At 37.9% G+C, this 25,791-nt stretch overlaps 1 protein-coding gene across 7 annotated transcripts in view; it reads left to right on the forward strand.

Moving 5' to 3' along the window:
* Positions 1–25,791, forward strand: part of BBS9 (Bardet-Biedl syndrome 9) — a 362,362-nt gene that overhangs the window by 144,311 nt on the left and 192,260 nt on the right. For all 7 annotated transcript variants that reach the window (XM_033076476.2, XM_033076468.2, XM_033076447.2 and 4 more), the window contains one exon: positions 12,429–12,611. In XM_033076476.2, the coding sequence (XP_032932367.1) occupies positions 12,429–12,611 (183 nt within the window). The remainder of the gene's footprint in view (positions 1–12,428; positions 12,612–25,791) is intronic.

The raw sequence follows: 25,791 nt of genomic DNA on the forward strand, positions 1-25,791 counted from the left end.
TTTATTGTGTGGCTAAGGCATGTGTGCATGTAAAGAAAACTGCACCTGGTTGTGTACCTGTAGGCTTTGTGCTTGTGAATTAGTGTATTCCAGGTGGGAATTTTCTTAATTCTTTACTTTGAGGGAAAAGAGTTAGAAGGTGCAGTTCTAGGTGTGCAGAAGAATGAGTATCATTTGCCATTATCTTCAGCATAACTGATTTGATGACCTAAAAATATATGTTCTTTTCATCAACACCTGAAGATTTGCTGTTGAACACACTGTTACTTCGGCTGGTTTGTTTTGTTTTTTGTTTTCTTTCTGTAGATCAAGGGTTTCAGGCAGGGATATGATAAGCTCTTAGGTTGACTGCCTGCTGTCTGACTTGGCAGTAGGATATTTTAATACTTGTTTTGCCCCCAGAAAATGAAACTACCTCACTGAAAATAATTGTATCTGTATGGCAGTACAGTTCTGTTGACTTAGAAGTTTAATGTCATATGAAGTAGCATGCAGTTCGTAAAGGTTTTTTTGCTGGGTAGTGTTGTGAAGCAAGCATTAATATGGTCTGTGCTGTACTTCACCTGTGGAGAAACACGAGAGTTTTCTTTGTCTGAAATTTATTGTTGTGGCACCTCAAATGAACAGTGAATTTTTACTTTCCTAAATGATGGTTTTGAAACCTTCAATCTCTTTGCCTAACTTTCTTCAAGGTTTATAAACTTTTTTTGACTGCGTTCTACAAAACCTGCCTTTCATCTTGATGTTCCTATGTTTTGAAATGGTTGTCTCTTTCAGTAAAAAAAAAAAGAACATTATGGAGTATCAGAGACAAAGTATTCAAGCAAGCAATTAATGTATGATGACCTTCTTTACACTTTTACTTGGGAAGCTTGTTTTATTTCCAAATGTGCATCACATGTTCTCAAGATTTTACTAATAACAGAGAAAACCTGTAAGTGTCCCAAAATACAAAGATAATTTTCATGAGAGAGGTCCTGAAATTAGTGTTAAGTCTGAGCTTCTAATTAGCCTGCCATCCATTTTCTTTGATTTCTATGTTTGGAATTTGATTCCAGAATGTGTAGTTTTAATGAAATCATTCTTGGTCTTACTTTTACTCTTAGACACTATATTAGCAACCACAATGTTTTTTAATCGCTTAAAATTACATACTAGCTTGACCTGAATGGGGAGTTCTAGAAATTTCTTGACGTAATTCAGTACAAATCAGAAATGCCAGAATTGCAAGTGGGATTGGCAATGGTTTGGAATTCAGGTTAGAAGTTTACTATGTATAACTGGCTTGCTGATTTGTTTGATGTTGACACTTTCATTGTTAAAGGTCTTGGAATAGAATTTGGTGGAATAACTTTGTGTTCATTTATACAGAGGGGAAAAATATATATATTGTGTATTACTTGGACTTGTTTTTATTACTCTTTTCAAGATGTATTTGTCAACATGTTTTTGGCTTTCACTACTACAGTAAAATATAGATATGCAATGAAGCTGTTCTGGGATGTTTTTTACAGTGTACTTTCTGGGAAGCAATAATTTGTGTATTTATTCTAGATTTCTGAAATTACTCTCATCACATGATATCTAACATGCTGCAAATGCTTTTTTTCCCCACTATGTGCATATGACTAATGACAGTGAGAAGAGGGATCTTTGATAGGATGAAATCCTGCCTTTACTGAATGGATGCAGTGCTCCCACTGGAGTTAATGAATCCTTAATTTAACTCATACAGCTTCACTGTACATTAATTTTTGCAGAAGCCTGATCTAATGTGTTTTTCTTGATTTCTTGACCATCCATAATTTAATTGCACTGATAGGTAATTAAAAATTTTTGGGTTGGTGCTCTGGTTTTTTAAACTGTTTGTTCTGGTACAAAGCTTATTTAAACATACACAGCATGCAACTTCAACTGTTTAAATGTTTTTCCTTTATTGTAAAGTTTTTTTGGTCATCATTACATAATGCCATGTATTTGGTGATACAGACCAAGCTCTCCACCTACTGTCTCCATTTAGTTCATTTTTGGCTGTATTTTATACACATTGCTGCCAATTCAACCACTGTTTCACAGTGAAACTCTGTCTTCAACATTCATTGAACATCACAGCTTCAGTAAAATATCTGTGTGCACATCCCTTTGCCTAAATGAAACTTTTGTTTTGAGGGGTTAAGTAAAGGATTCATTGTAACTCATGGTGTTCTTGGGTTTTATATAATTTGTAACAGATGTTACTTCACTTGGAAAAGCTACTAATTTTATAACTCCTCTTTTAAATTTAGATTTTATAAGATATACAGTAATTTCAAGACTGTAAGGTGCACCCTTTTGACTAAAATTTTGGTCTGAACCTGGAAGGGCGCCTTATAATCCAGTGTGCCTTATAGATGAACAAAGTTCAGAAATTTGCCAAACCGGAAGTGTGAGCTGTGGGAGCCCCGGGCTGCAGCAGCCCCGGCACCGCGGGAGCCCCATACCACCCCGAACCAACCCGGAAGTACAAGCCACAAGCAGGGGAGGGCACCTGGGGCTGTGTTTGAAGGCTACACCAATCTGTGAAAAATGTTTGCAAATTGAGCACCTACCAGTAAACCCTGCGATCGCGCGATTCCGTTACTAATTCGTTACTTTGTTGTGTGCAGATCCTCACCGCAAAAAAAAAGTGCGCCTTGTAGTCCGGTGCGCCTTATATATGGGCAAAAGCTCGGAAATTTGCCGACACCCAGGAAGTGCGCCTTATAATCTGATGTGCCTTATAGTCGTGAAATTACTATAACTTATTTTTAAATGTATTGCAAAGTACCATATTTATTTTTGAACATGTTTGTAGCATTCTTTCAAGAATTTTTCCCCCTATATTGGTATTTCATAGTTTAATAGTACCAAATAAGAATTGGTTACTTTTATTCACTTTTACAATTTCTCGTTTGCAAAACTGCATGCAATATTTACCTGTGGATAGGCCATAGAGAGGAGGTGTCAAGTATTTAAATTATCATCTTTCTATTGTTGCTATTCTCCATAGTAATTTATCTGGTGTCTCAAAAATGGTAAACCCTTAAAAAAACTCCAACCAAAAAAAAAAAGCCAATAACATGAAAAAAGAGACATTTAATAATAAGTTTATTAATCAAGTTAAAATAATCTTTAATTGTAATTCTTACTGCAGATGGGACACCAGAGGCAAAAGGAATTCCTAATTTCTGTTCCCGTGGCTTTACATGAGGAAGCTCAGTTAAGGATGAGCAACAGTATAAAGGACTAAGATATGTTTAAATAAACAGTAAACTGGCAACAGCAATGTGAACAAGCAGGTCTTTGCTGCTACATTAGTATTGCTAAGACAGAAATAATTTTGAAATTGATTTATACACATGAAGAGCTGCATGTTTAGAATCAAAGGAATATGAATCTGCTTACTTCAGTTAGAATGCACTAATTTAAAGTAGAGATAACCAGGTGGTCTTCATGCTTGAATTTTACTGGAAATGTTGTTTATATACTTAGTGCAGACAAAATAGAAAATTCCTATGGAACTTGGGGACATTGATCTATCAGGGTTTTCATTTGGGTTTAAATTTATTAGTAATCAAGAACTTTTGGATAATGCGCTCAAGTGCCTGGGTTTTTAAACCCACTAAATATGTTGCAGTAATTAAAAAAATAATTCTATTCAGACTATAATGGTGTAGATAAAAACTGGGGAGAGTGACTTCTGAAGAAAAAGCCTACTTTCTTGTTGAGTGTTCTAATGAGGAAAAATTAAAAAGCTGGAGATATTTTTTTCTTTTGAACTGACTGTATTCATACTACTATGCTGCTGAATAGCTAAAATTATATTTACTTTATCTTACCGACATCATTACCACTAGTTCTTAAAATGAAAGAATTAAATGATGTAGCGTGATTCTCTGTGGCAATAATCCACTCCCACTTTGGTTTTGTGGTGGTAAGACACAACTTTGATCCTTGTGAAACTTCAAAAGAGGGTTCTGAGTTTAAACAGTACATACATACTCTTGTAAAGTGTTTGAGGTGATTGTCATCAAAATGTGCAACCTTTGTTACGCTTGTAGATGGTACTGTTTTGTGACAAAATCCGATTTAAAAAGGTGCGGTAGAGCTGTTAGTGATGATTCTATCATGGAAGTAGTAGAAGAAAACACAACCACATAACTTCCATGAGAACCCTCAGTATTTTCTTAATCTAACTCTTCCTGTTTCCAGAGGCACAGATTGCTATAGTAATTCATTATGATTAATTTAATATTCATCAAGTAATGCAGTAGATTTTTAGGAGGCAACTGTGTGCACCCAGATAAAGCATAGATTGTCATGCTGCAATGTCTTTTGTCTCTGCTATCTTCTCTCATCAAGGCCCAGTTGAGTTTCACTTGAAAGTCGAGTATTTGGTGTCTAGTGAATTGATGCTTTGTTGTTGTCATGGTGGTCCTGTGGCACTATTTAAAAAGCTGTAGTCATGGTTAGCATGAGCTGAGACATTCTCATAAGGGTTGGATAATTGTGACCTGGGGTACTTAATGTATGCTCTCACGTCACCACTGCCACACTGTGGGAACACTGTGGCATTTAGAAGTGCTCCGTTGTGAGAGGAACGTGGTTATTCTTCCTGGTGATGGAGTGTTTGATAAAGATCACTGACATGGATAACTCTGTCTGCATTCCATAAAGCTTTAGTCACCTCTCAAAAGCTATGTGCACAATGGCTGTTGAGTGAGGTGGTCTGCACAGGGAATCAGACTGCTAATCATTATTTCTCTATCTTGGAAACTACTTTGAGACTTTCCTGTTTAAAAAAACCAAAAAGTTTGCTCATAGAGTAAGGGTACTAAGGATTTTATATATTAATGTAAACAAAGGGACTTGTGAAAAAGAACCATATTTGACTTCGAATGCATACAAATCCTATGTGAATTAAGATATGTGATGAGACTTCTTAAAAACACACACAAAAAAAGTGTTAGATCTTGTTTTAGGTTTAGAAACTGAGTAGTATTTCCTTCTCTAAAATGGGGAAAAGGGTTAAACTAGTAGTAATTAGTAACTGTGATGTAGTTGCCATCATGGAAACATGGTGAGATGACTCCCATAGCTGAAGCACTTCACTGGATAGCTAGAAACTCTTCTGAAGAGATAGGAAAGGGAGAAGAGGTGAAGGAGTGGCACTTTATATTAGGGAGGCTTTTGATGCCATGGGTATTGAAACTAATGACAATGAAGTTGAATGCCTATGGGTAAGAATTAAGGGCGAGGCTAACAAGGCTGACATCCTACTAGGAGTCTGTTATCGTCCACCCAACCAGGAGGAAGAGTTGGGGAACTTATTCTGTAAACAGCTAGAGAATGTTTCAGGATCATCAGCACTTGTTCTTGCTGCTGGCTTTAATCTGCCAGACATCTGCTGGGAACTTAATACAGCAGAAAAAAGTCAGTCCAGGAAATTTTTAGAGTGTGTGGAGGATAACTTTTTGTTGCAGCTGGTGAGTGAGCCTACCAGGGGAGGGACTATGTTAGACTTGTTGTTTGTAAATAGAGGTAGGCTGGTGGGAGATGTGGTGGTTGGAGGCCGCTTGGGACACAGTGATCATGAAATTATAGAATTCTCAGTATTTGGTGACATTAGGAGGAACATCAATAAAACTTATATTGGATTTCTGGAGGGCAGACTTTGGCCTGTTTAGGGGACTTATTCAGAGGGTTTGTTGGGAAGCAGCCCTTAAAAGCAAAGGAGTTCAGGAAAAGTGAGTGTGCTCCAAAACAGGGGTTTTGAGGGCACAGGAGCAGACTGTCCCTGTGTGCCGAAAAATGAACTGATGAAGTAAATGTCCGACCTGGATAGGCAACGAGGTTTTGAAGGAACTTAGGAATAAAAAGAGGATGTATAATCTTTGGAAGGAGGGTCAGGTGTCTCAGGAAGTATTTAAGGGGACTGTTAGGCATGTAGGAAAAAACTAGGGAGACCAAAGCTCAGTATGGATTTAAAATGGCGACTTCTGTAAAGGATAATAAAAAATGTTTCTACAAATATATTAATGGTAAAGGGAAGGATAAGACCAACCTTTGTTCTCTAATGTATGAGAGAGGGAACTTAGTAACTGTGGATGAGAAGGCAGAGGTCCATAACACCTTCTTTACCTGAGTCTTTAGTGGAAAGATGGTTTGTCCTCAGGATAACTGTCCTCCTGGGTTGGCAGATGGTGTCAGGGAAAACAGTGGTCCCCTTGTTATCAAAGAGGAGACAGTCAGAGAACCGCTGAAATGCTTGGATATTCACAAATCTATGGGACCAGATGGGATCCATCCCAGGGTGACGAGGAAGCTGTCAGATGAGCTTGCAAAACCACTCTCCATCATTTACCAACAGTCCTGGCTCACTGGTGAGGTTCCAGATGACTGGAAGCTGGCCAATGTGACACTCATTTATAAAAAGGGTGGAAAGGAGGATCCTGGTAGCTATAGGCCAGTTAGCCTGACCTCAGTACAGGGTAAGGTTATGGAACAGTTTATACTGTGTGCCATCATGCAGCACTTAGAGGATGGCCAGGGTATCAGACCCAGCCAGCATGGGTTTAGGAGGGGTAGGTCGTGTTTGACCAATCTAATCTCCTTTTACGACCAGGTGACCCACCTGGTGTATACAGGAAGGACTGTGGATGTTGTCTGTTTGGATTTCAGCAGGGCCTTTGACATTGTCTCCCACAGAATCCTCCTGGAAAAGCTGGCAACCCACAGCTTGGACAGGAGCACTCTCTGCTGGATTAAGAACTGACTGGATGGCCGGGCCCAGAGAGTGGTGGTGAATGGTGCTGCATCCAGCTGGAGATCAGTCACCAGTGGTGTCCCCCAGGGGTCTATGCTGGGGCCACTCCTGTTCAATATTTTTATTGATGACATAGATGAGGGTATCAAGTCTTTCATTAGTAAATTTGCATATGACACTAAGCTGGGAGTGTGTGTCAATCTATTGGAAGGTAGGAGGGCTCTGCAGAGAGACCTGGAATGGTTGGATGGGTGGGCAGAGTCCAATGAATGAGTCTAAGTGCTGAGTCCTGCGTTTCGGCCACAATAACCCCCTGCAGCATTATAGGCTGGGGACGGTGTGGCTGGACAGTGCCTGGGCAGCAAGAGACTTTGGGGTACTGGTTGACCGTCAACTGAACATGAGCCAGCAGTGTGCCCTGTGGCCAAGAAGGCCAACGGCATCCTGGCCTATATCAGGAATAGTATGGCCAGCAGGAACAGGGAGGTCATTCTTGCCCTATATTCAGCACTGGTGAGGCTGCACCTTGAGTGCTGTGTCCAGTTCTGGGCCCCTCAGTTTAGGAAGGATGTTGAGACACTTGAGTGTGTCCAGAGGATAACAACAAGGCTGGTGAGGGGCTTGGGACACAAGCCCTGTGAGGAATGGCTGAGGGAGCTGGGGTTGTTGGAGAAAAGGAGACTCAGAGGTGACCTTATCACTCTTTACAACTTCCTGAAAAGTGGTTTTAGTCAGGTGGCGGTTCATTTGTTTCACCAGGCAGCAACTGACAGAACTGGAGGACACAGTCTTAAGCTGCACCAGAGGAGATACAGGTTGGATATTAGGAAGAAGTTTTTCACAGAAAGAATTATAAAGTATTGGAATGCTTTACCTGGGAAGGTGGTGGAGTCACTATCCCTGGATGTGTTTAAAAAAAGACTGGATGTGGCACTTGGTGCCATGGTCTAGTTGAGGTGTTTAGGGTATGGGTTGGACTTGATGATCTTGGAAGTCTCTTCCAACCTAGTTATTCTGTGATTCTCTGAAGTGTCCTGTGTCAATAGCAATGAAGAAGCCATAATTAGCAATTCTCAGGTCTCCATTTATTCCTGCTTCATATCCATTAACATCCTGCTTTATAAAGATCAAATTCTGGTTAAAAATACTTGTAAGGGGTTGGATTAATTAAATTCCTTTAAATAAATTATTCTGTAAAAATAATTGCCAGAAGAGACCTGTGAGTTTCATTGTCTCTGTGTTAATTTCAGAATAATTAAATTTCTGATGTTATCTTTCATATTTTAACAAACTTTTCATTGCTCATAAGTTCTATGGATGACATGTAAAGAGATTCTCTACTCCTTAAATGCTAAAATTCTGTTTCTTCAAATCTCATTTCTGCTAAAAATAAAGTCACTTCAAAATTCCAAAAACTGAACCCAATGTATTAGATCTAGATGACAGAAAGACTAGTTGGCTAATTTTTTACCAGTGGTGAATAGCTGTTTTTTTTCTTTTTCTGTTTAAACAAGAAAGAAAACCAAATTATCTGTCACTTTCCCTGTTCTCCATTTAAGGATATGGCAGAGTTTTCAGTCCCAGTGGTGCTAGGGACTCCAAGAAAATATATTACTAACACAAAGAAAGCTCCCTAGAACTTCATGCTCGTTTCTTGTCCTTTACTTTTCAAAGTTTTCTTCAACTTCCTATCCAGCTAAGAAGATAGTGTTTTGTATTTTTGGAGTTGCATTATTATTTTTATATTATTATTTTTATATTATTATTTTTATATTATTATTTTTATATTATTATTTTTATATTATTATTTTTATATTATTATTTTTATATTATTATTTTTATATTATTAGAATAAGCCTGGAAGAGTCATTATTATGATCATTATTGCCTCAAGAAATTTGTCTGCATGTACAAGAGTGTACATTACAACTGTGAATATGAAATTTATTAAAAATCTGACATGATCTTTGTTTAGAGAATAATTCCTTATTTTTTTTACAATATGCTTTAATAATAACCGGTCTTTTCTGTAGTTATGTGTATTGTAACAGAGTAGGAGTTTGTTCAGAAAAAAATTTAAAATAATATAAATTGAAAGCAAGTTTTGATCAGTTATAAAAGTATATGTTCAATATTGTACTTCCACAATATTTCAATATCTCATAAATATTTCCTGAATCAGATACTTTCTTTCATTAATTTTAGAAAGCAAGTTTTAAAACCTTGTTTGTAAGTTTTCTTTGTTTGAAAGCTTTCTGATATTGAAGAAAGATAGAAAAATGTTAAGTAGGCGATGATAGGTCTTATGCAATATAGATGGGCTTTTTACTTAATAGTTTCCTGTTGGTCAAATATCTTCATATGTAAGCTACATTTCAGACTGTTAGTTGCAATGTATTTTCCTACCTATCCTGTGAAAAAGTGAAACAGGGAGAGGTTTTCTTTTTTTATAAGATTTTATATCTATTTAGGAAGATGATAAAATAGATATTAAGCAGTTTGAACAGCTACTCTGAGAACCAAAAGCAAAATTGGGAAATTATGGTGTAATCATAACAATCTGAAGAGACTGGGATCTCAGATTGCAAAGGGTACAGATCCTTTATCTTCCTCAAATATTACAAAATATAAATAGGGACATTTAGGTGAAGATAAAATGATTAAAAATATGGATGTCATATTGTTAAAACATTCTCATTCCTAAATTCTGCAAGTGTTTGAATGAAGAGCCGCAGAACTCTTCTAAAATTTGTAGCTCGTGTCCTGGGAGATTTCTAGAGTAATTTTACTCCATGAGAAAATATTTCCCTTTTTTCCCCATTCCATCAGTATTTACTGTGTAGCCGTGTATTATCAAGGAATTTTCAGTCTTGAGACTTTAAAAAAATTACTACATCTGTGTGTGCCTACATTATAGTGTGGTAATTCATGTTATATTGTCCTGTGTCCTGGGTATTCAAAATCTCAGAAAGCTATATTGGGCCACTTCATCTGTTAACAGAATAATTAGTACTTAGAAGTGTTTTTTCCCCTCCTTGGTTTTTCTGCAAGTGTGTAATAGAACTTGTATATATATGGTTATCTAAAGATTTAGTTGCTATGTTTCAGAGACCTGCAGTGTTTAAAGACTGCACTTCTTTAGAAACTTAGGTCTACCACTTTTAAAACATTATAACATCAGGCATTGTTTGGGACTACTGGGATATTTGTTTTACACCTGGAACCTGTGAAAAGGTGAGCATCTTCTTTGTTCATGGTTATAAAATGGGAAGAAAACCTATCCTAAAAGTAAGGCTCCATAAGGTAAACGACCATGTCAGTTACTTCTCTTTATGCTATTTGTGTTTCTGAAGTATGTAGGAAAGTGTCAGTTGAAATATAGTGCAGAATGAGAAATTACCTGGGAATTTATAAATCACTCTAGAAAGTAACCTTTGCTGTGTAAGTGGGGTTCAGGTAGTTGTTACAAAGCGTAACTTTCTGGATCTTCAGCAAAATTAGTATCTTCTGAGTATTATCCATAATAGTGCACAGGTAGCTTACCAGGAATTCTGAGCTGTACTATCCCGATCAGTGATAACATTATAGGAAGCATACCAGAGAATGAGCACACCTCACCAGCCTGTTAAATTAATCTTCATTCATTGTTCTTTCCAAATTTTCAGTTGTCTATTGGACAGGCAAAGAGATTAAGTATTTGAAGGCCTCTGTTAGAATGAGGAAGCAACTGTTGTTGCTTGTCTCAGAAGGATGAAGCTGTACGATGCACACAATTGCTGCTTACATAGGTTAGAGACAGCTGATGTAGGTTACTGCATAGTGTGGTGCTTTTCAGGTGACTTTGTCACCTACAGCTCTTGGAAAGTGACTGTGAGATGGAACTTCACCTTTTTTAAAACATGAGGTATTGAAAGCATCAAGGCTTTGGTCAGAGCAAATTGAATGCCAACACAAATGCAAGTGATGTGTCAGTGATATAATTACTGATTTCTGGCCAAAGTATGTTATGTTGGTTTTCACTGCTTGGGATTAATTTCTTGGTTCTCCTTCACATGGTTAGTTGGGTTTTTTGTTTGTTTATTTTTTTACATAGCTCGCATTTATGTAGTGTTTTGACTCATGGGTGTCCTGTGGGTTCTGTGCTTTATTTGGAAAGATTACATTTTAAAATCTAGAACAAAAGCTATCAACACATTTTGTTTGAAATGTTTCATATTTATAGTTCCCTAAAATTCTGTTTTCTTTATCTTCCCAGTCACATGGGAGCTTGGAGGGAACACACATACATCACTAATGCCAGCATTGAGGATTAAAAATAGTTTTCCTCCACCAAATGCTAACAGCTGGTTGGCTCTCTTTCCCTGCTGAAGATGCATCACATAGTATTTTCGTTTTCCTGCTGTTGCCAAAATGTTAATGGATCAGGCTCTGCAAGTTTTACTTTGTAAATTCTGTTGTAATACTAATTACACTTTAACTGCATTTCTGTGAGGCTTTTCACAACTCCAGTCAAGCACCTATAACCCAGTCTTGAAGATAAAGAAACAGAAAGTGTTTGAGGGAGATGCTCTGTGTTGATTTAAGTAACAATAAGATAATCAACACTTCTGTAAACCAAGTGTTATTTGGGTAGCATGGAGATGTAATGACACTCCTGAGAACAGGTATTCTAAGCTGTGGTCCCCTAGGGTAAGCCCCTAACCTGTATAGCTTTCCTTTACTTGAAGTACTCCAGTGCAAATACTGTGGAAAATCACTTGTCATATTGACATCATAGCAATTGTCTATTGAAATCACTGTCATCTTCTCTTTTCACCAGTGATGGAAAATGTCTAAACATTCTATTTCAAGAATGAAGACATTAATAGCAATATTTTTCAAAGTATCATTTTTTAAATGCTGTGAGTGGACAATATTATATACGATGACAAGTTATTTCTGAACCATATGGAGTATTATATAATAGCTTTTCTGGTTTTTCCCCATCTTGAGGTACTCAGCAAAACTCTTTACCATATTAGAAGAAGCGAATCTGTTAATTTTATTTTATTTTGAAAATTCTTTCATAATGCCTGGCGCTTAAGGTGATATTGCCCTGATATACATGATCCATAATATTTACATTTTGGCATAAAAGCTGAAGAAACTAGGGCAAAATATGGAGAGACATGAGAGTTAATAAAATAATAGATGGCAGCTGTGTTCTAATGGAAATAATTATATGCTGCCTTTTTAATAGCATAAAATCAATGTGGTGTTTTTGATTAATACAGTAGGCTTACTGGTCATATGGAGATTAGTGTGCGACGTAAATCTGAAATTTAGTTTGTTGTCATGTATTATGTGATATAATGGGACTAATTTCAGGAACGCCTTAAAAATATGTTCTAAACAAAATCCTTTCTGCACTGATTGTGCTAGATAGATTAATCCTGTAGCCATATGGACTTGAAGTTACCTTGGGTATGCAAAAGAAAAATCTAGATAAATAATAACTTATTTAGTACTCTGTGGTTTGTGTTTATGGAAAACAGAATTCCTCAGGACCCTCTAAAGGAAAACAAGAGTGTGCCACAGGTAATTTCAGTGTTGAGTGTTCATGGTTGGTAAAATTATGTTTAACAGATGTTTGCAATTTTCACAGGTAATAGCTCTAGCAGATGCCGCAGAAGAAAATCAAGCCAACGTGTTCCAGGCATTTGCGAAGTTGAAAAGTGCCACCCATCTGGTGATTATGCTGATTAGTTTGTGGCAGAAGCTCAGCACTGATCAAGTTGCTATTTTGGAAGCTACGTTTTTGCCATTAGCAGAAGATACACAAGAGCTGGTAAGAATCTGTAAGAGCTGCTTGAAAAATGCTCATTCATAGAGCCTTAAATTTCCATTTGCTGAAGACTGTCCATTGAAGCAATTTAAGTAGCATTATTAAATAGGTGTTTGATGCAAATTACACTGATTTCACAGGAAATTGGAAAAGTAGGAGTAGATTATAGAACGTTTTGATAGAGGTTAGGAGTGCTACCAGTTAAATTCTGCTTAACCCTTCCTTACCAAGCCATGTAGGAGTGTCTCACATAGATTTAGCTGATTTTTATCTTCTGTCCTGTGGTTAGGACAAATAGAATAATACCCCAGGTTTTGAAGACTCTAATATAAATGCTCTATAACATATATGTCCACATTCCAATAGAATATAAAAGGTGCACACAGCAAATACAGTACATACATTAAAATCTATTAATCATTTGCCGTACTTTTTCCTCAGTGTATTTACAATGTTTTTTATAATGGATGAAATTTATCGAAGTGAAATACTGTGAATAGACAATTTCCTTGTGTTCCAAACCATGCTCTATATTTTCTGCATACTGTAGGTGTCTTGCTAATTCTGTTTTGATTTAATGAGTGTGACCAGGTGAAATTGTGTATCAAATCTATAGAATGGTCTGTGAAGAAAAGTAATGCTGGTTATATCCACACTTAAGGTACATAACTAGACCCTACTTTAGTTGAATTAAACAATGTTCTCGACTTAATTAAGAATTGATCCCCAGTTAGTTTCAAGAATTGTCTTAAGTACATGTTAATTTTAATTTTCATGCTCTGCATAGGGTTTTTGCAATGTACAGTGAATCCAGATTTTGGTGCATACCCAGAATACTTAGAATGGTTTGTGGTCTTTTAGAAAGCTTGTGCTGGGTTCCAAGTGAATCTAGGTTCTTCTGCCATTTCCACCTGGGGGGCAAAAAGTGTGTTGGCATTTTACGTTATATTGACTCATAGCAGGCAAAGCAAAACAGATTTGTTGAGATTTGTTTTGGACTTAGTCCTCATTTAAACTTGGAAAATCAAGCTTCACAGCTGAGGAACATGCATTTCCATGAACTGGATTCAGAGAAAGTTCCTATGAATCTCCTCAAAGCCCAAACAAACACTTTTTTACATGACTACTTTTTATTTTGCCATCAGGAATGGGGTTGCTTTGTAAGTTTTGATAAAATATGGTACAATTTGTTGTATCCTGTAATGCAGGATATTGCTTCAGCCTATGTCTTGGTGTGGTTTTAATGTAGTAGTTAACAATGTTCTATGTTGAAGCTGCAAGACTTCACATAAGCGATGTAAGGATGTATATCCTGCAGAGCAGTGAAGATGAAAAATGTAAACCAACAGTAACTGGAGGTGGAAATAGAAACAAAACCTTTACAAAATACAGAACTACATGCCATATTGAAGTTGTTATGGTACCACAGAAATCTGAATGTCATTTAAGAAGCTTAGTCAGGGAATGGGGAAATCTTTTGATATACCAATGATATTTACAGACAGAAGCTCCTAGTTTCCATAAAAGCAGTAAAGTTGAACACTGGTGAAAGAAAATACTCTGAAGAATTTTTATTTACTCTTCAAACAATTCTGCATTTTTATTTGGAGGAAATGTGCTAGAAGGCAGTTTGGATGCAGTCTACATCTTCTGAACACTTTCTGTCTTCTGAGCATTAAACTATGGACTTGTTTTCTTAAAAAAAAGAAATGTTTTGAATACACTTTTAACATAAAAGAAATGCCTCTTTTACCCTAACATCAACATTATTCTCATTCATGCCATTTCATTTAGAATAGATTGTATCTTGTTTTCTAGACCTGTCAATCACTTCAGTTAGATATTTAGCAAATGTGAAAGTGGTGTTCTCTGTTCTCACTTGTCACCATTTTTTCTCAGACTACTAAATGATTTCTGTTGCTGCAAACTTTTGTCTATGAACATATAAAATTTGGGTTTTCTACAAAGATAAAGTGGAAGAAATACTGAAAACTTGCATATTTTCTGCGAAAAACAGATATTTAGGATCATATTTTGTGTCTGGAGGTAAACTTCTAACTAACACCTAAATAGCACTGCTGTGATATAACTGACTAAAAGGTTCAGTGTTGGAACTACAAGAACATTCCTCTTTTTCAGTGCTTCTTTCAGAAATGCTTCATATCTGTAGAAATATGGCATCAGAAATTGAATGAGATCTCTCAGGTCTCAGTAGGATAAATGAGCTAATTCTTCTTCTAATGAAACCACTAAGAAATTGATGCCAAAACTGAAGAAACATAGTTGCAGGGAAGATAGGTGTGGTTTTGTCCAATGTACTTTGTTACTGTGGGACTAAAATGAAATCCATTTTCAGAATATAGAAATATATATTAATACTATTTCAGAGCGTAGTGTTACAGCTGCATGCAAACTACACCTTCAAATGTAAACTGGTTTTGAGTTCTATGTTTTTCTATCTGTTGAAATATATGGTAGAAAAACACTTTAGGGTACTTTTGGAGAATCCATGATTTGTTAATGTTAAAAATGTAACAGATTTTGTTATAGATTTAATTTTTTTCAGAAGAGCTGGTTATTGTTCTGCTAGACTAACATATTTGCCATTAGCTTGTAACAGGGACTGACAGTAATTTAAAGTATAAAATCCATAAAATCTGAAACATGCCCTGCCTCCTCCATTTCTAAGGGGTGTTTTTCAGTGATTATCATTTATCAAGCTGTGATTTCTGGATAGCATTTTTCAAATATCTTTTGCTGAGTTTGTGCTAAAGCATATGTTTACAATAGGAAATCCTTTCTTTGTTTAAGACTTTACAATGGGAGAATATGTCTGTCAATGCAAACATTCTAACTTTAAGACTGATGGAGGGCCCTTGGCATTACAGCCATCAACAGCAACTTTACTGAAGAGTAAATATTTTCATAGTTCTCCTGATGTTACCAAATAATGACATATAAGTTCTTCATTGCTCAGAATCATTCCTTACTTGTCATAGTCACATTTATGTTACCATACTTACTAGTAGCAGCTATAAACTGGTGTTGAGGAAGTATACATTTCCGTCTCTGTCTGTTTGGAGTTGTACCAGCCGAGTAAATGTCCATATTAGATCTCCAGATTTTTTTAAAGTTGTAATTTGAAAGAAAAATATGCCTGAGGGTGAAATGCATATTTTAATTGACTCTGTGATTTACAGTAATTAACTTACATTAGAGACTATAAATTTAACACTTCGCAGTGTTGATTAGATAAAGCTGAAAAATATTCTTTAAGACAATGATGAAAAAGAAACAGTGTCAGAAAAAATTCCTGAAATGCCTGTAAAACTCCCAGGAGTTACTATCAAAAGCGTCTCTGCTTTCTGTAAGAAGATGAGATGAATGTAATTCACGAGAAAAACAAAAGATCATTTGGGAAAGACTAGATAGCCTGCTAGTATGCATTTTATAGCATACTAGGTTGCATGATAGCAAATGGGTTTTACTCTAGAGTTCTCGAGTAATGTAAAAATACTGTTTTGTGGAGAGAATCCTTTACTGAAATTAAACTCTCAGAATCAAAGATACGGTTATTTCTGTAATTCCAGCAGAATTAATTGTCATGACTGACTTTAGAAAAAAATTATCTGAATTTTCCATTGCTGTCTGATACTTGTGAAGCTTTGAGCTAATAGTTGCATCATTTGCAAGAGTAATTTTTATGGCATGTCATTTTTGGAATTTATTGGAAATTGTCACTTTAATTCTTGTAATGAATCCAACCTAGCTCTTGATCACAGTAAAAATCATCTGGAATTAGTTTTTTGTGCCTTATATTTTCTATATTCCACTTGTTATTTTAACCACTTAAATGCAAAGCTCCAGCTGTGTACCAGAATGAAATATTTAAAAATAGGCTGAAATAGTTAATGTTTTCTTGTTTGCCATAGGCTAGTACAAATTCTCTTTTAGTTAAAATTTCTTGAACCTAACAAAAAACCCTACCCCAAACCAAATAAACCAACAAAATCCCACAAAACCACTTCAAGGCAGTGGGCCGTGATGGCAGATAACTTGGAACCAGTTTTCCGTATGGTTGAATTCTTTATTTTTGTGAACAGGCAAGTTTACAGCAGATGCATTATGTTTATTCCCCTCCTTCTTTTTAGAAACAAGGTGGATAATGCATCTGCAGATAAGTGGTTTTACAGAGAAAAACACATGAAATTTGTTGCCTTTTTTCCAGCTTGGAAAATTTCATTACAGTAATTTCATGACTATAAGGCACACCCTTATGACAAAAATTTTGGCCTGAACCTGGAAGTGCGCCTTATAGTCCGGTGCGCCTTATATAATGGACAAAGTTCGGAAATTTGCCAATGTGGAAGTGCGAGCTGCAAGCTGCGGGAGGAGCCAGCAGGGCCACAGCTACCAGGTGGAGGCGGGGCCGCGGGGCTGCGGCTGCCGGCTGGAGGTGGGGCCATGGGCTGGGGCTGCCGGGGGCCTGCGGGGCCGGGGCTTCCAGGTGCCTGCGGGGCCAGGACTGCTGGCTGGAGGCAAGGCTGGGGCTTCCAGGTGCCTGTGTGGCTGGGGCTGCTGGGTGCCCACAGGGCCACAGGGCTGGCGCTTCCAGGTGCCTGCAAGGCCGGGGCTGCTGGGTGCCTGCGGGGCCGGGGCTGCTGGGTGCCCGCGGGGCTGCGGGACCGGGGCTTCCAGGTGCCTGCAGGGCCACGGGGCCAGGGCTACTGGCTGGAGGCAGGGCTGCGGCAACCGGGTTGAGGCGGGGCCTTGGCCAGCAACCGCATGGGGGGAGCTGGGGGCAGATCCTCGCTGCAAAAAAAAGTGCGCCTTATAGTCCAGTGCGCCTTATATGATCTACAAAGTTGCGAAATTTGCCGGCTCCCGGGGGGTGCGCCCTATAGTCCGGTGCGCCTTATGGTCGTGAAATTACTGTAAATGACATTGAATGACTTTTTTTAATGATCAAAACTAATAGATCAGTCTTCCTCTTATTCAAATCAATGCCGTGCAACAGAACCATTCAGAAAGACTCTTCTGATACAGTGAAGCCTCTAAGTCTAAAAGAAACGGGGGCAAAAAGGGTGAATTTTAAACCCTTAATCACTAAAATAAAAGGAAGGCGCTTTCAGCTTTTCCCAATAAATCCCATAAATTTTAAGTACAGTAATTTCACAATTGTAAGCCGTACCATTTTGACTAAAATTTTGGTCCAAACCCGGAAGTGCAGCTTATAATCAGGTGCGGCTTATAATTGTGAAATTACTGTAAAAACGATCAGTCTCAGCCTGAAAGTTTAGTTTGGTTCAGGGTAACATAAGATTGTCAGCTGAGGGGAAGAAGATGAAGAAATGAGATTACCACTCCTCCCTGGACAGGGAAAGTCCTCTATTAGGGAGAAAAGTTAAAAATGGAGTAGTGGTGCCTGGTTCCTGTCAATGTCCTTTGCTCATGTGTGTGTATGTGACCTGGCTGGACAAAAAGAGAAGTAAGAAAGCATGGTTCAAGAACCTTGAATATTCTTTTATATTATGTTTTGATATAGAAATCAGTGTTCTGCCTGCTCACCTGCTTCCTAGAAAACCAGAGTATACCAGAGACACCTAGAACCATAGAAGCTTTAAGGTTGGAAAAGACTTGCAAGATCCTGTAGTCCAACCTTTGTCACATCCAGTCATTTCCTAAACACCTGCAGGGATCATGACTCCACCACCTCCATGGAGCAGCCCATTCTGATGTCCAACCTGAACGTCTTCTGGTACAACTTGAGACTTTTTTGTCTTGTCCTGTTGCTTGCTGGTTGTGCAGAAGAGGCCACCTCTCACCTGGCTACAACCTCCTTTCAGGGAGTTGAAGAGTTCAGGTCTCTCCTGAACCTCCTTTTTTTCAGGCTAAACAACCCCACCTCTCTCAGTTGCTCTTAATATGTGTAGGTGGGCAGAAGGACACATGGTTGTAAAGACACAAAGTTACTGCAACTGTTTCTACTTTCATTTGTTATCCTTAAAAGCGAAATTTCCAACTGATTATTTGACAATGTTGGAGTCTCTAAACACAAAAGATCAAATGTTAAGTAACTTAGACAAAAGAGGGAATTTGAAGACCAAAGAGGTGGTCTTACCACTACTTGAAGCACTATCACAGTTTCTTTAAGTGTCTGGTAATAATTTCCTTCCTGCAGTTAATTTTATTTATTGAGAAGACAGTGGGTTGTGGCAACAATAGCAAGTTGAAGAGAAATTGCACCCCTGTCTACTGATCTTGGTTTGTAGCTAAATTCACGTGATTCCTCACAGTGGATTCTCTGGGTAGAATAGACAAGTGCCAATATTCTGTTGGTCTGAGAAAGAAAGGCTTAATGTTGTCTGTTGGAAACTTTTATGGATTACTGAGAATCAATAATATATCTTTACCTGATGCTTTCCACTTCAAAAGATTATCAAAAGAAGCTATGCCCAATTGTATTTTAATTTTTTTTATAACTTGGTGTTTAAAAAGAAGGGGCTGTAAGATTTTAATTTTTTAGCAGGCTTGCTTCTGGTGGTTTGCAATATTAATTGTTTTAAAAAAATAAAGCTTTCTTTCAGATACTATAAAATTGATTTTAACAAAATTATGAAGAAATAGGTTTGGTATACATTATGAATTGTCAAAGTTCAAAGGACAGAAAGAAGTTTTGTATTCTTGTCTTGTTTAGTTGTATTCCCTGAAAATTGTATCCAGCCCAGAACAAGCATTCAACAGTTTATGCTAATGGAGAATCTGACCTGTCTATTGGCAATATGTATTTAAAGTAAAAAGGTTTTGAGAAATTTAACTTGAGCATTATTTTTTCTGCTGGTTTTGGAGATACTGAACTTAATCTTCAGTGCCCTCGCTGTTGTAAACAGACACCTACTTAGGAAACTTACTTCTTGATGTAAATTAAGGTGGAACTGTGTTTTCCTTTGATTAGTTTGCTTCCAGCATATATCACCTCCTTTTAAAATAATTTGAATACCCTGTGAAGTACTGCAGTTTTCCCAAGAGATGTGCTCTTTGATAAATTAAATAACCTCCTGTTATCAGACATCTTTCTTTATGTAATACTGTGATGGGGACCTCTAGACTTTGTAAGGGCGATTTGTCTAGTTCAGGTACAAAGAGCCATTTTAGTGTAGTAGTAATTACTGAGTATGTGGTGCATACCAGGAGTTCAGATCAGTTGTCATCTAAACTGCTTAATGACAAGAGTGATGCATTACAGTGATTACAGAAATGTTGTTCAGCAAAGAGTCTTAACACTCAATATATATGATCAGTGGCTCTTTCTTTCACTTTTCTTTTTTCTTTTAAACCAGTTTATTGTCAGTGGAGAATTCCCTTGATATTGTATCCTAACTGGAAGATCTTAAGACTCTTGCTATGTAGCCTTCCAATAAAAGGATTTACAATAAGAATGGAGAGGGATTTTTCACAAGGGCATGTAGTGTTCAGTCAAAGGGGAATGGCATTAAATTGAAGGAGGGTCAGTTTAGATTTGATAATAGGAAAAAAAATATTTGCTATAAGAGTGGTTATGCACTGGAACAGGTTGTGTACCCCTATCCATGGAAGTTTTCAAGTCCAGCTTGGATGGGGCTTTGAACAACCTAGTCTAGTGGAAGGTGTCCTTGCCTATGGAACTGGAGTATCTTGAAAGTCCCTTCTAACCCGAACCATTCTATGATTCTGTGTGTTGATCAGTACTGTACTAGTATATTAGAAATGCAATGGGATTTATGATTGATTGTAAAATTCTGATGGAATTGCTTATATACTGAAACAACAAATCTGTTTCAGCATCATTAGAGTATGACCTTTATGTATCCTAGTAGGACCGGGTTTATAGAGTTTAAAATTTGTGTATTTATTGTTGGTTTTACTTTCTGATTGTCTGGCATCAGTTCAAAACAATGATATTTTTATTATAAATACTGTAGTGCTATGTTAGTAGTATTGTATCTAACCATACCTCATGGCATTTTCTGAGAAAATGAGTTACAATAATTTTGTGAAGCTCTCTGTTTCTGTTGAACATGTGGCAGTGGTATGCAGTCAAATTCGTAATTTCCCTTAGATCTCACAGTCAGAAATGTTTCTGAGATGATGTATCAAGATTTAATCACCAAGCTAATATTTGTTTTTTGGGGAAAGTGGGGGGAACCAGTTGTGGTGAGACTGCTTTTGCTTCTGAAGTTGTTGATGATTGTACTTGGTTCTAAGTTGCAATCATGTAACATTGTTTTGGTTATTTGTAGATAACCTATAGCTATTGTTCATGTGGTGTGCATTGTATTATCTCTCTACTGGAATTTACAAAGATATTGTGTTGCACAGATAGAGATAGGTAAATTACCATATGAATTTTTCATCTTGCTATAAGATCCCAGAAAACAACTCACTTCTTTTTTTACCGTAATTTTCAGAGTAGTAATTTTTTCAGATAGATTTTTTTTCTTTTAGTTAATGATAAGATGCTTTCTCTTAATTCCTAGCTTAAGAATGATACGCCAGTATTCTCTCATATTTGCACAGGTAGTGAGAGACTTACATTAAAATAGGCCACATGTCCTGATTTGGGGGACAGGTACTGCCAAGAAAAAAGGCAGGAGCTTTTCCTAAAATGGATAGTGAAAATCCCCTCCCTCCAGTTTATTATAAATTGGAAATTAAGGGCGTCTCAGGTAAAGGTATGGGTTTGGGAATAACAGTTCTTTACTGATATATCTACAAGACAAACAAGAACAGCATCAGTGACAAAACAGAACAAAACTCAGTCCCAGTCCCTTTTCCAGTTGCAGACACTCTTCTCCTCCACACGGTCCCAGTGGAGAGTGGGGCAGGCCCCTCGCAGCCACAGCGGGATCAGGGAGGCGGAGGTGGCAGGGCCATGTCCCAGGTGGGAGAAGGGTGAAGGAAAAGCTCCCCGCTTACCGTTTGCATCCTGGTTCTCAGCGGTGGTCTCAGAGGCAGGAGGCTATAGCAGTACAGGGTAAATCGGACCGCAGAGAAACCTCTCTCCTCAGCGTTCAGACCAGTGAGTGTCCCCAGGAAGAAAAAAAACCAAAAAAAACCAGCCACTCAGACCCCCCAAACCCTGCCAGGATTGAGGGAGGGAGATAGTCCCCACCAATCCCTTTTGTCTTGAGCAATCAGAAGCTGAGGGAACCCACAGGCTGACTTCCTTAGCATGATAATAGGAAAAATTCTCCACAGAGGGGGAGGAGTAAAACCCCTCCAACACCAGATTAAAGGGACGTAAATATTGAGTAATTTATGTCCTTCATCATCTCCTGGCGTTTTCAATGAAGTGAAAGTTTGATAAAGTCAAAAATATGGTTTAGATACCTCAAAAGTAAAACAACTTATAAATCAAATCTGTACACACAGTGGAGGAGTTAATGAACTTTGCTTAAGATTCTGTTGTAGGAAAAAAGCCCCAAAAAATCCCCTAGCATAAATTTGAAAGTTGGCTAGCCCATTAAACGTCCAAGTCCAGTTTGCCACTATTCTGTCTGTCCTCACCTGTGCATTTTGGTAGAAAAGAAATTCCACAATTTGAAGCAACAGAACTATGTTTAAAGATAATGGTGTGTCGATCTAAGGTAATGTGTGACTTTAAATAGGAAACAAACTTTATAACTTTTTTTTTTTCCAGATCTAAAATATTTTAGTGTGTGTGCTTCCACATTTCACAGGTTTTGAAAACACAATCTCATTTGTCAGTATTTCATAGCATATTGTATTGGTAACCTAATAGGAGATACAGAGGAAAAGTTCCTCTCCAAGAATATCAGTGATATAAAAATAAAGTATGGGTTGAGATGCAGTAAGAAGTTTCAATAATCTTGTTTTAGCATATGTTTTATCTACTTTTTTCCTCCAGGCTGAGTGTGACAGGGTCTGATTCCTTTTCCCCATATTAAAAATTATCTTGCTGAACTTAATTGTAGAGTTCATGTGTGCCAGTCCTGTTGCTGGATGTGAAGCATTCTTCAGCAAGATGCACAACTCCTGGTGTGTTTTCTTACCTGCAGACAGCTTTGACAATCTCTGCAAGACCCAAACAGCGCCTCAGTTTTCCTAGTTAACTGGTGAAAAGTTACTGAGGAAAAGAAAGATGAAGTGTTAGATGATTTCAGTGCTAAAAATCAAAACAACATATTTCCAAAGCTGGCAATGAAAGAAACCAAGCCATTTGATTCATATAGTGCTTACAAGAGTTTCTTTCATCAGTTCCCAGAGGAGATCAGTAGTCATAAGAAATAAAGCTAAAAAAAAAATTAAGATGAAAAAAATTTCTCAAAAAATCAAGATTGGGGAATAGTGTCTACAGAAACCCAGAAGTGCGTGAACTTCCGCTATTCCAGATAGGATGCATTAATATTGCAACAAATAAGCCTTACTGGATTAATAACTGTAGAATTATATAGTTAGACTTTATTATTTGAAAAAAAAGATGCCATTTTCACTGCCTCTTACCCGCTTTTAAAAGACAACTGTTGTCCAGAAAAAAACCCCAACAAACCAGGTGTTACAAAACACACTGTATTGCTCCAATTTTGAGATATGAGAAAATTTGAAAGAAGGGTTGAGTAGCACAGGCTCAATACTTGTCAAGAAGAAGCCTACTGATCTAATTCTAATCCTAATCTAATTTTGTAAGTCTTTCTGTGCTAATGAAGAAGATCCAATGCGAAAATATGCAGCCCATGTGGAAATTTGGCCGCAGTATCCAGAGGTTAAATTTTAATATATTCGTCCTGGTATATATGGTCACCTTTTTGGTGTAGCATGTACTTTTCTGAGAGTAAATTACCCATCTCAAAAACATCTTAGAGTTGAGCAGTGTTAGAAATATTTTGACTGTGATCTCCACCCAGAGTTTTGCTTTCTTATAGGTTTTGCTTTCTTACACTCTTTAATCATGTTGCCAGTTATCAATTGTTTCATTAATACAGAAAACCCTGCAACTGCTGATAACCATAGCTTGTTTCTGTGAGCAAGACTTTGCTCAGAATTTGACTTGAAAAATAAATTAAAATCTCAAATGATAGAGGTCATCGTCCTCATGTGTGCAGCTCTCAGAACCTGTATTTAGCAATACTCACTTTGCTAGATTTCTAAAACACCCACTGCTTTTAGTATTGCTCTCCTACAATGTGATTTTTCCATTAGATTAATTTGGGAGCACCCTTCCTAAAAGTAAAATATCACCTATTCTACAAGATAATTTTTAAAACAGTATTTTTATTACTAAGCCGTATATATTTTTAACTTCCTTTCCACATCTGAAGACACTATAGAAGGAGAATTATTTTAAAGTTAAATGTCCATAGAATAGAATCCTCCAAAAATGATATTTATATTTAATGCAGAAGTGTTTGGTGGCTTGTGAATTGAACTTCAGAGGACAAAAATACCAGAGAAACTTTTAAACAGCAAGTGTACTTTCCAGGAAAGAATCTGTCATAGATTTTTCTCAGCTGAAGTTGCTGTTGGCCATCTCAATATATGTTTACCAAGTAGGACTCAAAATGAAAATTTATTGTAAAGAATTCTTTATGCTGCTGGAGTTCCTATTAAATAAATATTTCTACGTTAAACAGATAAAGTTGCTGTATCTGTTATGACTGGCAATTACAGCATAGCCTGTGCAGGAATTACAAGTGTGTCTGTGACAGACTTATAAATTAACCCACTTTATTCACAAAGGATTTTTCCTACATCTGATTTTTGCAGTCTATTAACCTCAAAATGTGAGAGACTAATATTTGAATTGGATGTTCTCAAGTAGCTGGAAAATAGTTGCTGGCATAAATACTTAATAACTCAGCACAGATCTCTTTTGCTGTACTCGGACCAGTTCGATAAATATTGTAAAGAGATCTCATACAATTTTCTGTACAAGTCTTGATTCTGTTCTGTAATCTTTTATTTGTTGTTCTTCAGACTGTTTAAGCTTTTACTTTAAATGTCTCTTGTGCCAGGATCCCTACAGATCATGATTACTGATACTGTAGTCAGTTACCAAGATGTTACCTTGTACTTCTCTGGGATTTGCATTTTCTTTGTCCCTTGTTTGGCTTTTATTTCTTATGTCTTAAGCAAATTGTAATTTGTTCAGAGTAGGCAAATTTTCTAAGTCCAAACCCTTAATAAGATTTACAATAATTTCAGGATTACAAACTGCACTTACTATAAACCGCATCTCCGGGTGTCGGCAACATTTCGTTCTTTGTCCGTACATAAGCCGCACCGATTATAAGCCGTTCTGTTGTTCACAGAGAGTACCCGCGTGCAACAAAGTTGCCAAGTAGTAACAGAATCTTGAGATCGTGGGGTTTACTGGCTCGGCTTGGGCTGTGCGGGCTTGGCCTGCTCGAGGGTGCCGATGGGGCCAGGTGGCCCAGCTCGGTGCTGCTGCTCGGTGGGGCCACTCGGGACCAGCTGCTGCTGCTGCCAGGTTCGCTGGCCCCGGCCCGGCGCTGCACTGTGGTGGCAGGCAGGGACGGAGCTCGACGGCAACCATGGCAGCGGTGGCAGGAGGGGAAGGAACCCACCGGCACCCATGGCAGCGGCGGCAGGTGGGGATGGAGCCTGCCTGCTCCCGCGGCGGCAGGCGGGGGCAGGAGCTCCCCGCCTCCCCCCGGGCCACGGGGCCCGCAGGAGGGAGCCCCCACCTCCCCCCCGAGCCGCAGGGATGGCAGCACGGAGCCCCCCGCCTCTTCCCCGGGCTGTGCTGCCTGAAGGAGGGAGCCCCACACCTCCCCCACCCCCGCGCTGCCGGCATGGATCCCGCCTCCACCCTCCGCTCAACAGAGTAATCAATTTGTAACAATCGCGCAATCCCAGGTTTTACTGGCTGGTGCTCGGCTCGGCACCTCGGCTGCACTTCCAGGGTTGGAAATTTCAGAAAATTTTTCACATATTAGTCGCTCCTGAGTGTAAGCCACATTTCTGGGGTGGGATCAAAATTTTAGTCAAAATGGTGTGGCTTATAATCATGAAATTACTGTAAATGTCTATAATGACTATAATGTAGCTCTTCACAGGTTAACTTCAGAGTACCATCTCACAAATGAAGATGATTTAAAGTGAAATTGATTAATCAACTGTTTTGAACCATTTTTCTAGAACTACATAGCATAGTAATTTTCTT

Source organism: Catharus ustulatus, chromosome 1 (assembly GCF_009819885.2).
Source record: "Catharus ustulatus isolate bCatUst1 chromosome 1, bCatUst1.pri.v2, whole genome shotgun sequence".
In the NCBI taxonomy this organism is placed as follows: Eukaryota; Metazoa; Chordata; class Aves; order Passeriformes; family Turdidae; genus Catharus; species Catharus ustulatus.